The sequence below is a fragment of the Girardinichthys multiradiatus genome, chromosome 21 (assembly GCF_021462225.1).
Source record: "Girardinichthys multiradiatus isolate DD_20200921_A chromosome 21, DD_fGirMul_XY1, whole genome shotgun sequence".
Taxonomy (NCBI): Eukaryota; Metazoa; Chordata; class Actinopteri; order Cyprinodontiformes; family Goodeidae; genus Girardinichthys; species Girardinichthys multiradiatus.
The window spans coordinates 20918804-20938024 of record NC_061813.1 but is presented as its reverse complement, the minus strand read 5'-3'; the positions used below and the strand labels follow the sequence as shown (position 1 = coordinate 20938024).

Here is a 19221-nt window from a genome sequence, read left to right as displayed (position 1 = left end):
GACCGGTGTAACACAAAGGGGCTGTACAGAGGTTAAAAACTGTTGAACCGATATAATAAAAACCCCTAAAAAAGCAGAAGTACGTTGAACCCATTATATATAATGCAGAACTGAGGAAACAATCAATTAGAAGTCAATCTAAAAAGTTTAGAAGCCTCTAAAACTCTGAAACCATAAAGGACAAGCGACGTCAAGGTGAAGGTCATCTTGGACGAGTCTCATCCACTTCATGACGTGCTGGTCGGCTACAGGAACACCTTCAGCCAGAGAACCATCACACCAAAATGCCCCACAGAGAGCCACAGGAAATCATTTCTGCTTGTAGCCATCAGACTTTACAATGCCCAACTCTGAGTGACTTAATCTAATTTTTCTCTGGACTCATTTCTAGATTTATTTACAGATTAACATATTTCCAAGTACATGCTTATTATGTTATTTATTTATTTTCAGTCACATTTAAATTATTTAATTATAAATTTCTATCACTTATGGTTATATTTGTATTATTAATATTTAACACCTTGAATGGAGTAGCTTGTCAACAAATAAGCAATTTCCCCTAGGGATCAAGTATATTCTATTATATTGGTACACACATAAAACAAAAACAACAAAAAAATGATTCAACACAGATAATACTTAACCACAATTAAAAAATAATTGATTTTATCAAGTTAAAAACGTCTGGTTCACGTGTGGTTTTGTTTGTATCGTCATAGGTTAGAAGGGAATCTAAATAAAACTATTTCATAGGGTTTCTCACTTCCACTGTGCAATGGAGGACATTGTCTGGCCTTCTAAAGCGACATTTAGATGCAAAACCTACCGATCTGTTAATATCGAGCACGGTTTGAAGTGGGGGGGCGTCTTACGGGAAGCAGGAAAGCAGCACCCGCATGAACACCGCCCACCCAGGCAACTGAAGGCAGCTCACAACACGAGAGGATGTGGTCAGTCTGCGTTAGCTTCAACTCCGCTGGGTCACTCAACTTCTTTCTCCAGTTTGAATTCAACGAATAGCTCGTCCAATGGGTAGCCAGCGATATGGTATGAACAACAGAAAGCGATGTTTTTAAAACAGCTCAGTTTCGGCCGTTGTTTTGGTCCCGGAGTAAGTGACTAACGCTGCTGCTGTTTTGGCCTGCTACACGGATATCCTAGCTAGAACTAGCCGTAGCCTCTCCTGGCTCCTGGAGCTTCCCTGACATCTCTTAACCTGAAACAGAAAGAGAAATGGCACACCTTGCCAGCTAACTCAGGTGGACGTATCTGTCTCTTTCACGTAAGTTCGCCTTTACATTTATTTGTTGCACATTTTACGAAGGACTTTTGGTTCTTAAGTTGTCACATGTTTAAAGTTACAGAAATGCTACAACATACACGTTTTTGCTAGCAGTTAAGTAAAATATGACGTGATAAACTTTGCTTCCTTGTAACAAAACCTGTTCCTGTCTGCAGTGAAAGCTGTTTAATTCTCCAGCTATGAGACTCTCCTCTCAGTTATAAACAGTTTAAGAAATGGAGCTTTACTGGTATATGTAAGTGCATCTTTTACTTTATTTTTGTCAACACATTTTTGTCTTTGTGGTTTCTTGTTGACTGTCTAGTGATGCCTTTTTACCCAATGACCACTGGTGTTTATTTGGTTGTCTTTAGTGGTATTCAACGAAATTATTGGTACCAGCTATTTATACGGGTGATATGAGGCAAAATAGCTATAATTTAAGGATAACAAACAAAAACAGCTGACAGAAGAGTACTTTTAGGATACTTGCTTCAAATAGGTGGTACTCAAAGGGGATCTGCAGAGGGAAATAGTTCAAGAACCCTGCCCAGTAAAGTAGGATAGATATGTTAACAAAATCAGTGAAACCTTTGAAAAGTTGAGAACCCAAATTACAAAAAAAAAAAAAAAAAAATCTTATAGGTATAGTCCTGAAAAGATCTAAACCAGATGATGAATAATCTACTCATTTAAATGGTGAGCATTGATGTTTGTTAATTAACTTGTAATAATCACTTTATTCAGCACAGTAGCAATGTTTGTTACAGCATCACATGATAAGGTTACCAGTAAAAACAGTGACGGACAATATTTTTGGCTTGAAACACAAAGACATTCAGCTTGCATTATTTTCAAACGAATGAAGATATAACGTATTTCAATTCAGTTAATGTATGATTATTTATATATATATGTATGTAGGTATAGGTACTTGAAAACATAAAAGGGATAGGTAAATATGTTTTTACTGAGGTTCTGTTAGAAGGTTATTAGCAAAGAATATCTTACCTGGAATAGCTTTCATATTTATTTAGTATAAATACAGATTATTTGGTCTCAGAAGTTTCAGGTAACAACTGCTCCAGAAGCTGCCAAAAGTATTGTGATTTATGAAAGCACTATTTTATGAGCCTTTAAATTATTAGTGTGTTGGCTTTAATTTACACACAAAAAAAATTTGTTGATTATTAACATGCGAAATGGCATAGGCGGTGCACAAATAATTATATTCCTGTGAGGCGCATACTGAGAACAAAATATGCTAAGCATTACCGATCAGAGTAATTGTCTGATTATAAAAGTAAATCAATGTAAAAAGTAAAAACAGCTGTAGCAGTTTTTAAATGAGTTTAATATTATGTTGCCTTACTTTTCTGTTGAGTAGTTACTTTGACCAGGCATCCTTTCTCAGTACTCGTTTCACACAGGAAGATCATTCGTGATGCACCGCCTCTGGCCAGTCATTTAATCACCTATCAAGCAGTTGCTGACTGTAACACACTTACACAAAGGAAACTTTGGTATTAGCTATTTACAAGGTACATAAGAAGCTAAAGTAGCTAAAAGATTTAGACCTAATTACCCAAACAGCTAAAAGAGGAATAGTTCAAGCACAAAGCCTCAGACACTACTCGAAAGGGAAGTGCAATGGAAAACATTTCAAGAACTGCTTCAGTAGAAACTGAAGCAGACAACATTGAAGTGAAAAAAGCTGCTGGTGGCTACTTCTGCTGCATTCCACTTCTCTCTAGTCAGAACTTGGAATAACATCAAGCATAATTTAATGTTTTAGTTCCAAGTTGGAGGCCAAATAAGATTTGTACTCAAAGACAAAGCTAACTACTAAACAAACCTATAACAGTATGTATTTCTGCTTTTAATGTATTCAGTCACTAATAGAACATATTCACAAAGGCTACAGATAGATGTATGTGTGGAAAGATTCAAAAAGATACAAACTGCCAAAAGTGCAATGAACTCTTTATTTCAGCTGCTGTCACTATGTTTTAACGTAAGGCAGCCATATTTGATTTTGAGGTTGGGTTTGGGGAGAAACCTCCATCTTTCCTTCTTGTAATTCTGACTTCAGCAACTTTTTATTTTCCCCACTTGGGTCTTGGAGATTATTATTTCAGACATAAAGTGCAGTTGGATAAGATTGTTCTCTATTTATTTTGTAACATAATAATGTGCCGACAGTATGGCAGAACGTGGAAAACATTGTATTCACTGAGGTAGTACTAAAAAGGTGGTTCTAAAAAGTTTCAGAACCAATGCCCTAACCCTCCCCCCTGGTCTGTCTTTTTCCCACAGAGTTGTTATAATATTCATCATAATAAAGATCTTCTTCTATGTGTGCTGGTACCGGTCAAGACAAAGGCAGCTGGCAGCATACTTGAGCAACACTCGCAATGCACAGATAGTCATCGTCGGAGGAAGGGCTTACCTTCATCAGATGTGTGAGAGACAGAATGTAAGTGCAGAACCTACCTCTTGTTTCTTAGATGCGTCATTTAGCTGTCAACGTGCTTGTCGTCATTATTGTGGGGACATGGTTCTGGACAGTTTCAAGGATTTCTGGGATGACAATAATCTCTTAAGAGACATATGGTTATGTGAGTAAGAAGAGTGTGTAAGCCAGTCAGATAAGGTCACTGCTGGCTGCGTGATGTTTTAACAGATGAGTTGTTTGTGGTCTCGCTTAAGAATGCATGTGTTTCTGCTTTCTTTAATAAGTTACGTTACACGTGCTTCCATTTATGTGCTTTTACATTTGCCTTCAGGTTTATTTTGAAAATGAATAACGGTGCGTGTGTAGCGATAGAGCGCGTGACCCATATACAGAGGCCTCAATCCTCGACGCAGCCCTCCAGGGTTCGAGTCCCACTCTTTAATGAAATGGAAAAATGATTAGTTACTGTTTTTGTTCTTACTTTATTCTTAAAATCTTTCAAACGTCCATTTTTGTGTCATCTGAAGCATAGAAATTCTCAAAGCAAACTGAATTTTATCTGTTTGAGCTCGTAGTTTGTAAACGTATAAAACTTAGTAACTTGTATAGGTTGCTCAGCTGAGCAAATTTAAAACAGAAGCGCTTTTTGTGGTAAGAAAAAGTTGTCCACAGAGAAACTGGTTCACTTTTAATATGTAAATTATTAAATATTTAATTTCAGTCTCGTTTTTAAAAATATATATATTTTAACAACGTCACTAAAATGTTGTATGTAAGTCTGTTTTATATTTGTTAAATACAAGATTATGTATTTAGTTTTTTGACATTTTTAAATAATATGTCCTCTTTTTTCCAATCATGAGGGTGGACTTAATATCTATCTGTTCAGAAATCTCAGGTTTTAGTAAAATGTAGGTTTTGCGTTCTAAACAGGAAGGGGTCGTTTATCTTCATAAGGTTTGCCAAGATTTAAAAAAATGCTGTTATTAATACAGTGTAACTCTGGGGTTGGTACTCAAGGTTATCATTCCATGGGAATCTCATACTGGCTGATGCCTAGCTGTAAATCTGAAATATGCCTCAGATACCCAGCTTATGATTTACTCTTCGTTCATTAAAGGTTGTTTTATTTGTGTTGATGCTGTCGTAGGTCATACAAAACAGCCTGAGATTACCTTAGATGACATCTTCCTGCTTGACCCCACAAACTATGCATTTCCTAGCCTTTCTAAAATAAGTAGAGATGATCTTCATTTTGCTTAAACAAATGAGGAACGTCAGTTTGCTTTTCGTTTTGAACCCATCTTCTAGAAATGTCAAGAAATGAAAATAGAAATTGGGATAATCAATGACAAATCAGTCATTTCAACCACACCATATCTTTATTTGCTGTCTAGTAACATCTGAGAAGGACAGCCACCGATATTTTTAACCTTGTTTAGAATATTTGCTCTCCAGGAAATGCCCCATTTGTAAAAGAAAATAAATGATGTAGTTGAAGCTGTGCAATCCCCCTGCTTTTAGCATTGGGTTTTCCCTGGCCATTTATATCCTGTGTGTTATCTGACTGTCAGACATGAAAGAACATGCAGTCTAGTTGTGGTTGTTGGTGTCTTATCAGACAAGTATGCGCTGCCTAATTACTTGCCAGTTTGGGGGCTGTTAATCCGCCTCACCTTGAACCTAAACCTGTTACATTTATTTTCTTTAATTTATTTCTCATGTTTCTCCAGCGTCCTCTCACGCCTTATCACATTTGATTATTAACAGCGCTGTCTGCTCCCACTTAAATACATGCTATTCTTTCTTTTTTACCTGCCCTCCTTGCAGCCTTTGCTGTCTCTGGTGGATAATATAGAGAAGGGAGGTCTTAAGGCGAGGAAATAACAAAATAACTCAAATGTTCAGCCTACATGAAGGAGTATGATTTGCTAAACCTTCCCTAACCATCATTCTCTTGTAACTAGTATGGTCATAATATGAAAAGAAATTATTAAAAAGCTCTAAAGACTTGATAAAGACATCCATGCTGGGTTTAACTTAAATTGAAGTTGTCAAATAACTGCTGAAGAATTGAAATTGTGATGATTTTAAATCTAGTTTATATTAGTTGAGGAGTAAATGTTTTAAACATGCCCGTCTGTGCTGCTTGCTTTTTTCCCTCCTTTTTCTGTGACAACCACAACAGGATGATCATTTTAAACACATTAATCATCAGCCTGCGTTGTTACAGTCTGTTATTAAGCTTAACTTCCTTTCTGAGCTGGAGATGAATAGAAAGCTCACAGATCTGTTATGATAAAAGATGATTTGAACTTGGTCCAAAGTCTCCTCAGTTGGCTTTTAATCTTGTGCTCTTCGATTTTTGGTCTGGAGTAAACTGGTCTTAGGAGTTAATGTGATCATAACTGTCATCTCCAAAGCGGTGCCGATGTAAAACCTGCCCGGTTGTTAGCATAATAATACATGTCTTTGTGTTTACATTTATGCACTTCTGTATTTTCGGTGCTTCGGCTGTATGCACGTAGAGCCATATTAACTCTTTGTATTTCCTTCCTCTCTGTAGCAAACGTCTGTCTGGCCCAGCTGGTACGGCATCCAGGATGACCTTTCAGTCGAGGAGCCCTCCTCGGCTCTGCCCCCGACTGCATCCTTCTCCCACCTGGAAATGCCCCCACCATACGAGGCGGTCTCTGGAGGTAGGAAACGCATATTCGCAGTTTGGCCAGTAATATGGAATTATTTCCTTGTACATAGATCAATTTAATCAGCCAGGCAACTTGGATGGTTGTCAGACTTTATTTGCCCAACCTCTCAGTTAAGGTGGACAGCCATGTCTTGCTAGGGGTGCAACTGTACCATACTCTTTTCATTGTGGAATGATGGATTGCTTTGCTGCATGAGATGTTAAAAACTTGGGATATTGTTTTAACCATAACCCCGCTTGAAACTTTGCCAAGTCTAATGTGTTTCCAGGTCGTCTTGGTGGTTTTTGCTCAGAAACGCTCTCTAAAGCCTTGACTGAACAGCTGTATTTGTAAAGAGATTTAAGTCAGAAACATGTGTTTTCTATTTGCTAATTAGGCGACCTCTAAAGGCAGAAGGCTTCATTGGATTTTATTTAGGGTTACGACTTTAAAGGGTGGCAGAATATGAAAGCACATCACAGTTTTCAGATTTTTGCTGGTATAAAATTTTGTAAACCACTTATCATTTTCCTTCTACTTAGTTATGCTCTTAGGACTTTGTGCTGCTCTGTCATAATATAATACACTGACGTTTGTGGTTATAATGTGACAAAATATGTTAAAGTTTAAAGGATATAAATAGGGTTAGGCACTGTCTGTGCACAATTGAGCGTTTTTTATAGTTTACTGTAAGATGTTACCCTGCATCATTTGAATTGGTCACTGCTTTTGCACAAATTTATTCGCACTTATCACTAGCAATGGTGGGAAAGCCCGCTTTGCTTCAACACTGACTTGGTGTGGTTTTCTGTGCAGAGGCAGAGGAAGCCTCATAGAGGAAGACGTTTATGCTGATATGGTAGCAAGGGTGAATAAAAGCTTCTTGTCAGAGCCACAAATGAAAGTAGCTACTTGTGTATGCGACAGTTTCAGCTGGTTATGAGTTTATGATTAAAAATAAAAGTTGGCTTAATATTTCTGTTATCTTAGCTCTCAAAACGTAAAATAGGGTAATCTAGGTGTTAAAGGTATTTCTTTTTCTTCACAGTTTCTATTTAACTTGTTTCAGTTTTTAATGGTTTATTTGACCTCACTAACTTTGCTGTCTTCTCTTTACTAATGTTGTGTAAACCTTGTATTCCCTTATTGAACAGCATATGTAACTCAAAATGATTCCTGGTAATTTGAATTTGTGATTTTTAAAAAAGAAAATTTTTTATTGAAGTTGACAGCAGTTGTTCAGAGCATCTTCTTTCGTTATCTGCTTGCCGTTTCTGAAGTGGTTGTTTAGTCTGATAGCAGGATGTGGTTACAGTGGATGGAAATGGTAACATCTCAGCAGTAATGTCATTATGTGATGGGACCCTCATTCTCACTTCTCATGGTTTATTTCCTCCATTTCCAGTGTTTCCCCTAGGAATGTTGTCTTGGGGAGGGAGGGTATGTGTTTCTTTTAATACGGGCATATAATTATTGATTGTTTTAATAATTTAAGCATAGCAATCAGAATAATGCAGATAATTTAACAAGTAAAAAAACAAAACCCACAAATATTCATACATTTATCTACAAAGTGTTCAGCTTTGTTTTCCTCATATTTCTTTATCAATGTTTCTCTCCGTCTTGCAACAAAATCTCGCTCAAATGTACCTTGTGAATGGGCAGTTGACTAGTCTAGTCTCTCTATCTCCATCTGTTATACACTACCAGTGAAAAGTTTATTTTCAGTTGAATGAGAAAGTGTGTCAAACTTTTCACTGGTAATATGTATGTATTTACATACATACAGTGCCTTGCGAAAGTACTCGGCCCCCTTGAACGGGTCAACCTCTTGCCACATTTCAGGCTTCAAACATAAAGATATAAAATTCAAATTTTTTGTGAAGAATCAACAACAAGTGGGACACAATCGTGAAGTGGAATGAAATTTATTGAATGTGTCAAACTCTTTTAACAAATAAAAAACTGAAAAGTGGGGCGTGCAATATTATTCGGGCCCTTTACTTTAAGTGCAGCAAACTCACTCCAGAAGTTCAGTGAGGATCTCTGAATGATTCAATGTTGTCCCAAATGACTGATGATGATAAATAGAATCCACCTGTGTGTAATCAAGTCTCCGTATAAATGCACCTGCTCTGTGATAGTCTCAGGGTTCTGTTCAAAGCGCAGAGAGCATCATGAAGACCAAGGAACACACCAGGCAGGTCCGAGATACTGTTGTGGAGAAGTTTAAAGTCGGATTTGAAAAGATTTCCCAAGCTTTAAACATCCCAAGGAGCACTGTGCAAGCAATCATATTGAAATGGAAGGAGTATCAGACCACTGCAAATCTACCAAGACCCGGCCGTCCCTCTAAACTCTCATCTCAAACAAGGAGAAGACTGATCAGAGATGCAGCCAAGAGGCCCATGATCACTCTGGATGAACTGCAGAGATCTACAGCTGAGGTGGGAGAGTCTGTCCATAGGACAACAATCAGTCGTACACAAATCTGGCCTTTATGGAAGAGTGGCAAGAAGAAAGCCATTTCTCAAAGATATCCATAAAAAGTCTCATTTAAAGTTTGCCTCAAGCCACATGGGAGACACACCAAACATGTGGAAGAAGGTGCTCTGGTCAGATGAAACCAAAATCCAACTGTTTGGCCACAATGCAAAACGATATGTTTGGCGTAAAAGCAACACAGCTCATCACCCTGAATACACCATCCCCAGTGTCAAACATGGTGGTGGCAGCATCATGGTTTGGGCCTGCTTTTCGTCAGCAGGGACAGGGAAGATGGTCAAAATAGATGGGAAGATGGATGGGGCCAAATACAGGACCATTCTGGAAGAAAACCTGTTGGAGTCTGCAAGAGACCTGAGACTGGGACGGAGATTTATCTTCCAACAAGACAATGATCCAAATCATAAAACCAAATCTACAATGGAATGGTTCACAAATAAACTTATCCAGGTGTTGGAATGGCCAAGTCAAAGTCCAGACCTGAATCCAATCCAGAATCTGTGGAAAGAGCTGAAGACTGCTGTTCACGAACGCTCTCCATCCAACCTCACTGAGCTCCAGCTGTTTTGCAAGGAAGAATGGGCAAGAATTTCAGTTTCTTGATGTGCAAAACTGATAGAGACATACCCCAAGCAACTTGCAGCTGTAATTGCAGCAAAGGGTGGCGCTACAAAGTATTAACGCAAGGGGGCCAAATAATACTGCACGCCCCACTTTTCAGTTTTTTATTTGTTAAACAAGTTTGACACATCCAATAAATTTCATTCCACTTCATGATTGTGTCCCACTTGTTGTTGATTCTTCACAAAAACTTAGAATTTTATATCTTTATGTTTGAAGCCTGAAATGTGGCAAGAGGTTGACCAGTTCAAGGGGGCCGAGTGCTTTCGCAAGGCACTGTACTTACAAAATCAGTCTTGTACAGCCAAGCCGGGTCAAAACCGCTCACCCGGTGTTGGTTTTTGCTGCTTGTAAGGGGCCGAGCACTATCCTAGTTTTTCATGTGTTCCTTCACACTGTTCCAATGCATCAGTTGTAGTTTTCTTTGCCAATTCCAATTTTCAATTATTGTGCATTTCTAACCTGCTGATTCAGATTTTTCCTTTTAAAATTCTACTTTCTTGTTTAATTTCAAATAATTTTTTTTTCTCTTATAAGTACTTTTTTAACTGAAAAATAATTTTAAAGTATGTTTCATTTATAAACCAGATTATAGGCGATTAAAAACTGGCTACATTCTTTACCTAATACAAACTGAAAAAATATTCAGATCCCTCAAATCGTTCCACATTTTGTCTCATAACCACAAACCTAGTGTATTTCAGTGGAATTTTATGTAATAGGCCAGCACAAAGTGGTGCATAACTGTGAAGTGGAAAGAAAAAGGTACAGTTGTTAAAGCATTTTACAAATAAAAATCTAAAAAGTGTCTTTATTCGACCCCTTGACCATGATACCCTTCAGTAAAATCAAGCACGTACAGCTGCCTCTAAACTTTGAGATTCTGCACAACTTTATCCCGACTACTAAGAAGGTTTTTGAGTCATCATTCCTCGTGTTTTATTAAATTGTATTTTTAAGCTTTAGGACAACACAGTAAGTGCTCAGCTGAGAGCAAACCCTGAACAGAGTCAGAATGTGAGGGTGAATCTGAGCTGGAGGCAATCTATTGCAACAGGACATATGGCTAACTACAGCTTAATAATAGTTCCTATTATACTGTTAAATCAACATTTACATTCGTCCCTTGCTTTTAGATCGTAGGTCTCATAAAGAAGACAGCTGCACTTAAATTAGTCATCTGTTTATTCAGCAGCTGGCATTAAGGTAAATGCTGCATATTACTGAGTAAAGTGAGGTGTGTGTATTGGTTATGATGTCCTAGAGTTAAATAAAATGCATGTATATTAGAATAAATGATATGAAATTAGTTTTTGCAGTAATGGTAGTCTCACTTTTCTTATTAACTGCCTGGCCATGTGTGCATGAATATTCTATGCTCTAAACACATTCTGAGTTCCCCAAAATTGTCCAATAATTAGTCACTAATTTAACAAGAAAATGTATTTGACTCTTCCACTGTGGAAGCCACTCCAAGCATTCAGCATACTGAGGTCAGTGAGTCTTCATCAATGCCAGACAGAGCATCTGGAAAGCATGATACTAGGTATTTGGCCATTGTGTTGGACATAGTTTACAGAAATTCAATAGAGGTGTTGGATATGTGCTGTTTAGGTGATGTCTCTGAGGTCCAATTCACATGAACATGGATCATTTGGAAGCAGATTTTGCATAAACTGGGTTTTTGGTGAGAAAAACAGTTTTTAAAAACTCTGCGGTTTTGCAGGTAGATTGGATATCCAGGGATAATGAAAAATGATGTTTTGTTTTGTTTTGTTTTTTTCCTCTTTTGTCCCGACTATTTCTGCTATACTTCATATGTGAGCTGAAGAAGTTGATGACTAAGAGGAAAGGCCAAACAGTGTCAGAGAAAATAGAAACTACAGCTGTCTTAGAAACATGTTTAGCCTAGCACTGATTTAGCCATAATCAGGATCTTTTTCTTTTAATGTGGGTAATATCAGTATTAAGGCCATCTGCCAGAGTGGAATATGTATTATAGTGTTATTGACTGGAATCCCACGGACAGCTGTTTTATTTTCCAAAAGCAGAGGAAAAACATATCCCAAAAACGTTCTGTAGTGTAGCCGGGACCTGGTTTATGGTGCTAATGCTGCAGACGTTTTCAACATGTTAAAAAATAAAACAACAAAACATCACAGCTAGGCTGGAGATTAGATTACCTATGCTAAAGCACTGGATATGTGGAAATAAGATGCTGGAGCGTTATTTACTGAAAGCAGTGTATTTAAGCAGTGTGTAACAAAATGGGTTTTTAAAGAGTTTAAAAACAAAGAGAGTAGCATTAACAACCATACTAGAAAATGCTTAACTTGGTAAATAAAATAGTAGTTATAAGACAACCACATCAAAATTTTCACATAAGCTTTAGAACTGAGTACAATTGTATGTATAATGAGGAACCACCATTGAGCGATGTAAGTGTTAACAAAATTGTAAAACACTGAAAAATGTCTTGACATGATTAAAGCCTAATAAATGAAAACTTAAAGTCAGACTTGGTTGACTAAAATCTAAAAGTACTATTAAAAACTACATAAATTAGATTAATGGGATCACATTTCTAATATAAGGGCAATTGAACCAAGCAGAAATAAAATTTGAAATTGAAAAAGCTAATTCAGTGATAAAATACTGAAAAAAATGCATACATACTAAAGTTCATGTAAAAGTTAAGCTAAAAACAATATTTGTTTGCTTAAAAATAGGAAACAAAAACATCTCTTCCTCTATCTTTGGTCTTTATGATGGCTGTTGCAACTGAGGTTCCCAGAAGGTTTGTCAGCTAAAGGCAAATCAGTTAAATCAGGTTTGACTATGATTATTAACAGTTTTAGAAACCAAAAAAAACGTTTTAAAATGAAGTAATGTTAAAACTGGAATAGATTTCTATTGAAAGCTTATAACTGCTTCGCTTTTCATTTTCTTTTCTTGCAGAGGATGACCTGAAGCCGCCTCCCTACAGCGAATGCGCCCAGGGCGATGAAACTGACGTCCCTCATCTCTCCCACAACACGCCTCTCATTTCCGATGGAGGAAACTCCATTAACATCAGCGAAGCTCCTCCCCCGTACACACTGACTCCGCCTACTGTAGTCTGCCCACACAGTCCTGTTAGCCAGATCGAGTCTCTGCCAGAGAGAAGGGCCACTTAAACAGCCGCTGATTTACGTTTGCCTGCACCCCCCGCCCCCCTATGCACTGCCTTCCTACATTCAACCTCAGTGATCGTTGCCAGCCTTACTCTCACCACAAGAGGGCAAATGTTTATTGGGGTGGTTGTGTGCCTGTGTACGAGTGTGTGCATTCATTGGTTTTAAAACCAATTTGCTTTTCTACTTGTATTAAAAAGTGGTCATATGATGAGTTTGATATAACAGATGATTGCAGCAAGCCTTTGTGCCTCTGTCAGGACCGCAGAACCTGCTTCCCAGCAAGAATTAACATCAGAAAGAGAGACTTTTAAACTGTTGTCTTTTAAGTGTTTTGCTCTTGTATGTCTACAATCTCCTGCAGAACCTCTTTATTCTTACAGCATATTTGTAGTTGATATCAAACAGTTTGTTCCTAATTTTAAATTTTTTTTTACTTTGTCTTTTTCCTACAGTTGTCCAGGACACGTTAATTCAGCACCAGTTTGATACAAACATTCTTGTTTAGACAATCTAAAACATCTTGAGCCACCAGGTGTACATATGCATCGGAAATAATCAGCTGTCTACTCATTGCAACATTACTTCTTTTATAAAGCTTCATCTATAAATGCACTAAATCATTTACATAAGTAAGTTGTGTGTTAGACTGAGACATTAGTTTAATTAACTGAGTGGGACTGAACAGAGAAGGGGAACAAGGTGAGGAAACACTATGAGTAGACAAGAGATTCTTTCAATTATAACTATCACTACTGAACTTTTTTTTACAAAAAGTAAGCAGTGGGACATAAAGGTGCTTAAGAAATTAATTTAAATAATGTAAAATCAATTAAGCTGATTAAGAAATAAGAAAACCATCTGGAAAAACCTCAAAGTTGTTTAAATTGAAGCTCGTGTAAATTGCTGTTTCTGCAATCATCCACTGAATTATTTTTTTTACATAAGTTGCTTAAAAAAGTGAGAAATAACTACAGGAAAAAAACATTTGTTTTATGTAATCTTTGTTAATTTACCACAGGCAGGTGGACATTATCCAAGTGTTGTATTTTCTTGAATATTATTACTTTGGGAAAAGTTTTACTGTTTTTTTTTTTTTTTTGGAGGCTGAATTTCATGAAGCTACAATTTTATTATACTTCCAGTTAATCCTGTTCCAGTGTTTGCTCAGAAAATCATGTTTATGTGGCCAAGCTGTGATTCTCTAGTAGCACAAAGCAAGAAATTACACCCAAACTCGCTCCTAATTGTGATGGAGTTGGTGAAAGACACAACACTGTGAAGGTTTTCATCTTCTGAGATTGGCATTAGCCCTGAAACTCTGAATTTTTCTCTTTAAGTTGAATATGTTGCACCCTAGCAACGCAGAAAAGTGAGAATTGGAGGTTCACAAAACCTGTGAAACTGCAACTTGCTGAATTTCCTTTGAAAAAATAAATAATCTGGGTTACCTGGACAAGGAGGACCACCGGAGGCGTTCACTGATGCATTGAAGAAAGCTTTGTGTCAGTGGAGGACCCTGGAGAAGGGGTGAAAAGGGGAGGCAGATTATCTCCGACGGCAGCCATTAAAGAAAGAAAACTTGTGGATAAAACCAAGTTTTATTCACATTCTCTCTCTGGGACCAACTTCTGCCATTTTGTTTGTGTGTAAAATCTAGCAGAGATGAGAAGAGCCTCATATCTTAGTGGTTTCTTGTATTGACACCAAACACTGTTTGGACTATCGAGCTGAATACACTTCCTTCCTGCACTGCTTGGCCATCTTATCTATGCTTACCCTTTTTAATTTTGGGGAAGTATGGAATATGGTGGGTTTTAGATGTGTGCTATGTTGTAATGGTGAGTCTTTACATTGTAATGATAAATTAGCTTGTACCTAATGCTTTACCAGATTCTTTTGTTTGGTTTTGTCAGTCAGATGGATGCAACAGCAAAGGTACAAATGAATGTATGTTTGGACCTGCTCGATATCACTAACCTGTCAGCAGCAGCATGCTCAATCAATCCTCTCCTGTAACATTCTGTATTTCATGTTTGTTCACTTCATGTTCATTCCGTATGGTGGTTGAAAAATCAATTTCCATTATGTCTAAGTGAGAATTAAGGGGAAAAATATTTTTATGTCTTGAAACGAGAAATAAACCTTCCGTATAAAGAGCTATCCTGTATAATGTTGCATATTTCTGATTTTTGACGTTTAAAATGGCATCATTCACCCTTTTTTCTTTTTTTTTTTTAATCTGCTCCTTAAACCAAAATAGAAAAACATTCATTTGTCAGCAAATGTGGGGAGAAATATGAGCTGGTAACTTGGAGAAGGGACAGACTGCAGCCATTTAAGTCTCTATTTCCTCAATTCGATGAAAACAAGTTAAAATAAATTGAGAAAATCAGAAATTTATTAATAACTCTTCTAAGGCAACTAAAAAGAGGAACGGAATTTTTTTAACCAGATTGCAACACAACATTTTATTGTTTTCTGGGGTGGTGAGGGAAAAACCTTGGGTGTTTCAACCTTAACATAAAAAAGTCTTATTTTATTATTTTCACATTAACTGGTGGGATTTTTTAACATCTTTGTAAATAACATTCTGTAGGACTGGGTATTATTTTGTTTACACGGTCCTTTGTATTTGTATTTGCCTAAAAAATTATTTATGTTGACGTCACATAAGATACAAGGGCAGGAGGTAATTGTTTCTGAACTGATAGTAGTTCAAGTAGACCTGATTTCCTAACCATAGCCATGTTTTTTTTTTTTGACGGATTAAGAGATGGCTGACCTGGGATAAAGGGATGGAGGAGGAATGTAAGAGATTTTGGCAGCATGCAAGATTTGCATGCAGACATATTACTCAGCACTGAAAGTAAGCTTTAAATCTTTATTTGTACTTCAGTACAGTTTTAAATAAATATAAATACTCAACTTTTGTAGCTGGTTATTTGTTTTTGGTCAATCCTGTTACGTCATTACTCATTTCACTTCAGTCAAATTAGATTTTATTAAATTTTTATTAACAGAGCAGTTTACAACTGAATTCCTATCAGGCAGATATATATATATATACACTGCTGAAAAAAATAAAGGGAACACTTAAACAACACAATATAACTCCAAGTAAATCAAACTTCTGTGAAATCAAACTGTCCACTTAGGAAGCAACACTGATTGACAATCAATTTCACATGTTGTGTAAATGAAATAGACAACAGGGGGAATCTTTGGTGATTAGCAAGACACTCAATAAAGGAGTGGTTCTGCCGGTTGGGGACCACAGACCACTTCTCAGTACCTATGCTTTCTAGCTGATGTTTTGTTCACTTTTGAATGTTGGTGGTGCTTTCACACTCGTGGTAGCATGAGACGGACTCTACAACCCACACAAGTGGCTCGGGTAGTGCAGCTAATCCAGGATGGCACATCAACACGAGCTGTGGCAAGAAGGTTTGCTGTGTCTGTCAGCGTAGTGTCCAGAGCCTGGAGGCGCTACCAGGAGACAGACCAGTACACCAGGAGACGTGGAGGAGGCCGTAGGAGGGCAACAACCCAGCAGCAGGACCGCTACCTCCGCCTTTCTGCAAGGAGGAACAGGAGGAGCACTGCCAGAGCCCTGCAAAATGACCTCCAGCAGGCCACAAATGTGCATGTGTCTGCACAAACGGTTAGAAACCGACTCCATGAGGATGGTACGAGGGCCCGATGTCCACAAATGGGGGTTGTGCTCACAACTCGTCACCGTGCAGGACGCTTGGCATTTGCCACAGAACACCAGGATTGGTAAATTCGCCACTGGTGCCCTGTGCTCCTCACAGATGACATCAGGTTCACACTGAGCACATGTGACAGACGTGACAGAGTCTGGAGACACCGTGGAGAGCCATCTGCTGTCTGCAACATCCTTCAGGATGACCGTTTGCCAGTGGGTCAGTGATGGTGTGGGGTGGCATTTCTTTGAAGGGCCACACAGCCCTCCATGTGCTCACCAGAGGTAGCTTGACTGCCATTAGGTACCGAGATGAGATCCTCAGACCCCTTGTGAGACCATATGCTGGTGCGGTTGGCCCTGGGTTCCTCCTAATGCAGGACAATGCTAGACCTCATGTGGCTGGAGTGTGTCAGCAGTTCCTACAAGATGAAGACATTGAAGCTTGTTCCACCGAGCTGAATCCGATTGAGCACATCTGGGACATCATGTCTCCCTCCATCCACATACGTCACGTTGCACCACAGACTGTCCAGGAGTTGGAGGATGCTTTAGTCCAGATCTGGGAGGAGATCCTTCAGGAGACCATCCACCATCTCATCAGGAGCATGCCCAGGCGTTGTAGGGAGGTCATACAGGCACGTGGAGGCCACACACAATACTGAGCCTCATTTTGACTTGTTTTAAGGACATTACATCAAAGTTGGATCAGCCTGTAGAGTGTTTTTCCACTTTAATTTTGTGTGTGACTCCAAATCCAGGCCTCCATTGGTTAATAAATGTGATTTCCATTGATGATTTTTGTCTGATTTTGTTGTCAGCACATTCAGCTTTGTACAGAACAAAGTATTCAATGAGAATATTTCATTCATTCAGGTCTAGGATACGTTATTTGAGTGTTCCCTTTATTTTTTGGTGCAGTGTCTATATATATATATATATATATATATGTATGTATATATATGTATATATATATATATATATATATATATATATATATATATATGTATGTACATATATATATATATATATATATATATATGTATGTATATATATGTATATATATATATATATGTATGTATATATATATATGTATATATATATGTCAGTCCAGTATATATACTGGATGTCAGTCCGATCATTGGTTCACTTCACTCCCTCCTGTGTAAGGCAATGTAGGAAAACAAGTATTGTTTCCTACATTGCCTTTTATTATTGCATTCTATGTTTTCTTTATGTATTTTATGCTGTTTTTTCTTCCATATTTGATCGCACATTCTATAACATTTGCTGCAGGTTTATTTCACTAAACATTTTATCATCCGAGATGCTGGGTTCAAGGAAGTGATTGGAGAAGCAGCAGACCTGTGATGTCTCTTATAACTGTAGGATATGTGGGACAGAAAATTAGATTCGCTCTGGAGGGAGGTCAACCTAAGTTTCTTCCAGTTCTGAGAAGTGAATCAGGGATATATCAGACTCCTGAACTTTCATCCAAATATAAATCATGAGTAACAGATTCAGGTCAGCAGATGAACTGTGGCTTCAAATGAGTTTCCAGAAGAGGAGACACATGTTTAAAAACCATTGAAGACCTTGATTTCCTCCTTCTCAATCCAGATGCACCCTGATATCACAGAGCAAGAGGGTTTATGATCATAAGGTTAATGAAATGTGAAAACATGCACTTTACAAACATCATGCACATGGAGCCTTGTAAAAATATTATTCTCTGCTAAATAGCTCAAACTCAGTCGGATTGGATGGGTGTGTCTGCGAATGCAATTTTTTAAGCTTCAAAACCACAGACTCCTGATTAGATTCTGGATTTTGACTGGTCCATTCTAGCACACTAATATACATTGATTTAAATCTTTCCATTGTAGCTCCTGCTATATGTTTAGGGTCATGGTTCTGCTGTAAGTTGAAACTCTGCCTTAGTCTTAAGTCTTTAGCAGCAAAGAACTATCTATCTTAAAAATTTGTCTTGTCTCCAGCTCCATTCATGTTCCAGTAAACTCTGACCATCTTTTCTGCCCCTGCTGAATACAACCATTACCACAGCATGATGCTGCCACCACCATGTGGGCATAATGTAAAGTGTTTTTTTGTTTTTTTTTTCTCTCCATTTGATAATGTTGGACCACTTGTTTGCTGAGTGTTGGACCATTTGCATGTTGTTGGACGTCACTATTTCCTTCCAACGGCATCGGCCATTTTGTATCCAGGACAGTCCATTCCTACATATCCCGTCGGACATTGCGACTGATATGACGGGGCGCCCCAAGTCTGACGTCACAGGACGCTATATATGAAGGCGCCCATTTTGAACATACGTTCTCAGCTGGAGACCGTGATACGGTCACCAACATCTGAAGCAGCACCTGGAGAAGAGTCCCGAGTGGATCTCATTTATTTCTCTCTCTCTCGTTGGCCAACGAAGAATTCATAACTGAGGTTTCTGGAATAAATATTGATAAAGATTAATCAATCAATAATCATAATTCCAACAATAATTAGGTGACTTCTGTTGGCAGTTAGTTACATAGGATTTTATTCATGGGTTTCAGCGCAAAGAGCCTCAGAATACAAATGCACACCACACTTTTCAAATTTGTATTTAAAATGAAAATTGAATTCACGTGTGTTTCTCCTTTTATTTTGCAGTAAGGCATATCTCTGTGTTGGTCTGTCACATTCTTAAGATATTAAAAAATAAATTGAAGTTGGTAGTTACAAGCTGACATGTGAAAAAGGTCAAGGGGTAAAAAATACTTTTTCAAGGCTCT

At 37.9% G+C, this 19221-nt stretch overlaps 1 protein-coding gene across 1 annotated transcript; it reads left to right on the top strand.

Moving 5' to 3' along the window:
• Positions 1 to 861: 861 nt before the first annotated feature.
• On the top strand, positions 862 to 14889 carry si:dkey-118j18.2. Its single transcript, XM_047349750.1, has 5 exons — positions 862 to 1285; positions 1462 to 1541; positions 3602 to 3761; positions 6307 to 6439; positions 12512 to 14889. Exons 2-5 carry the CDS (start codon positions 1522 to 1524, stop codon positions 12727 to 12729), a joined length of 531 nt encoding a protein of 176 aa, XP_047205706.1. The 5' UTR covers positions 862 to 1285; positions 1462 to 1521; the 3' UTR covers positions 12730 to 14889.
• The last annotated feature ends 4332 nt before the right edge of the window (positions 14890 to 19221 follow it).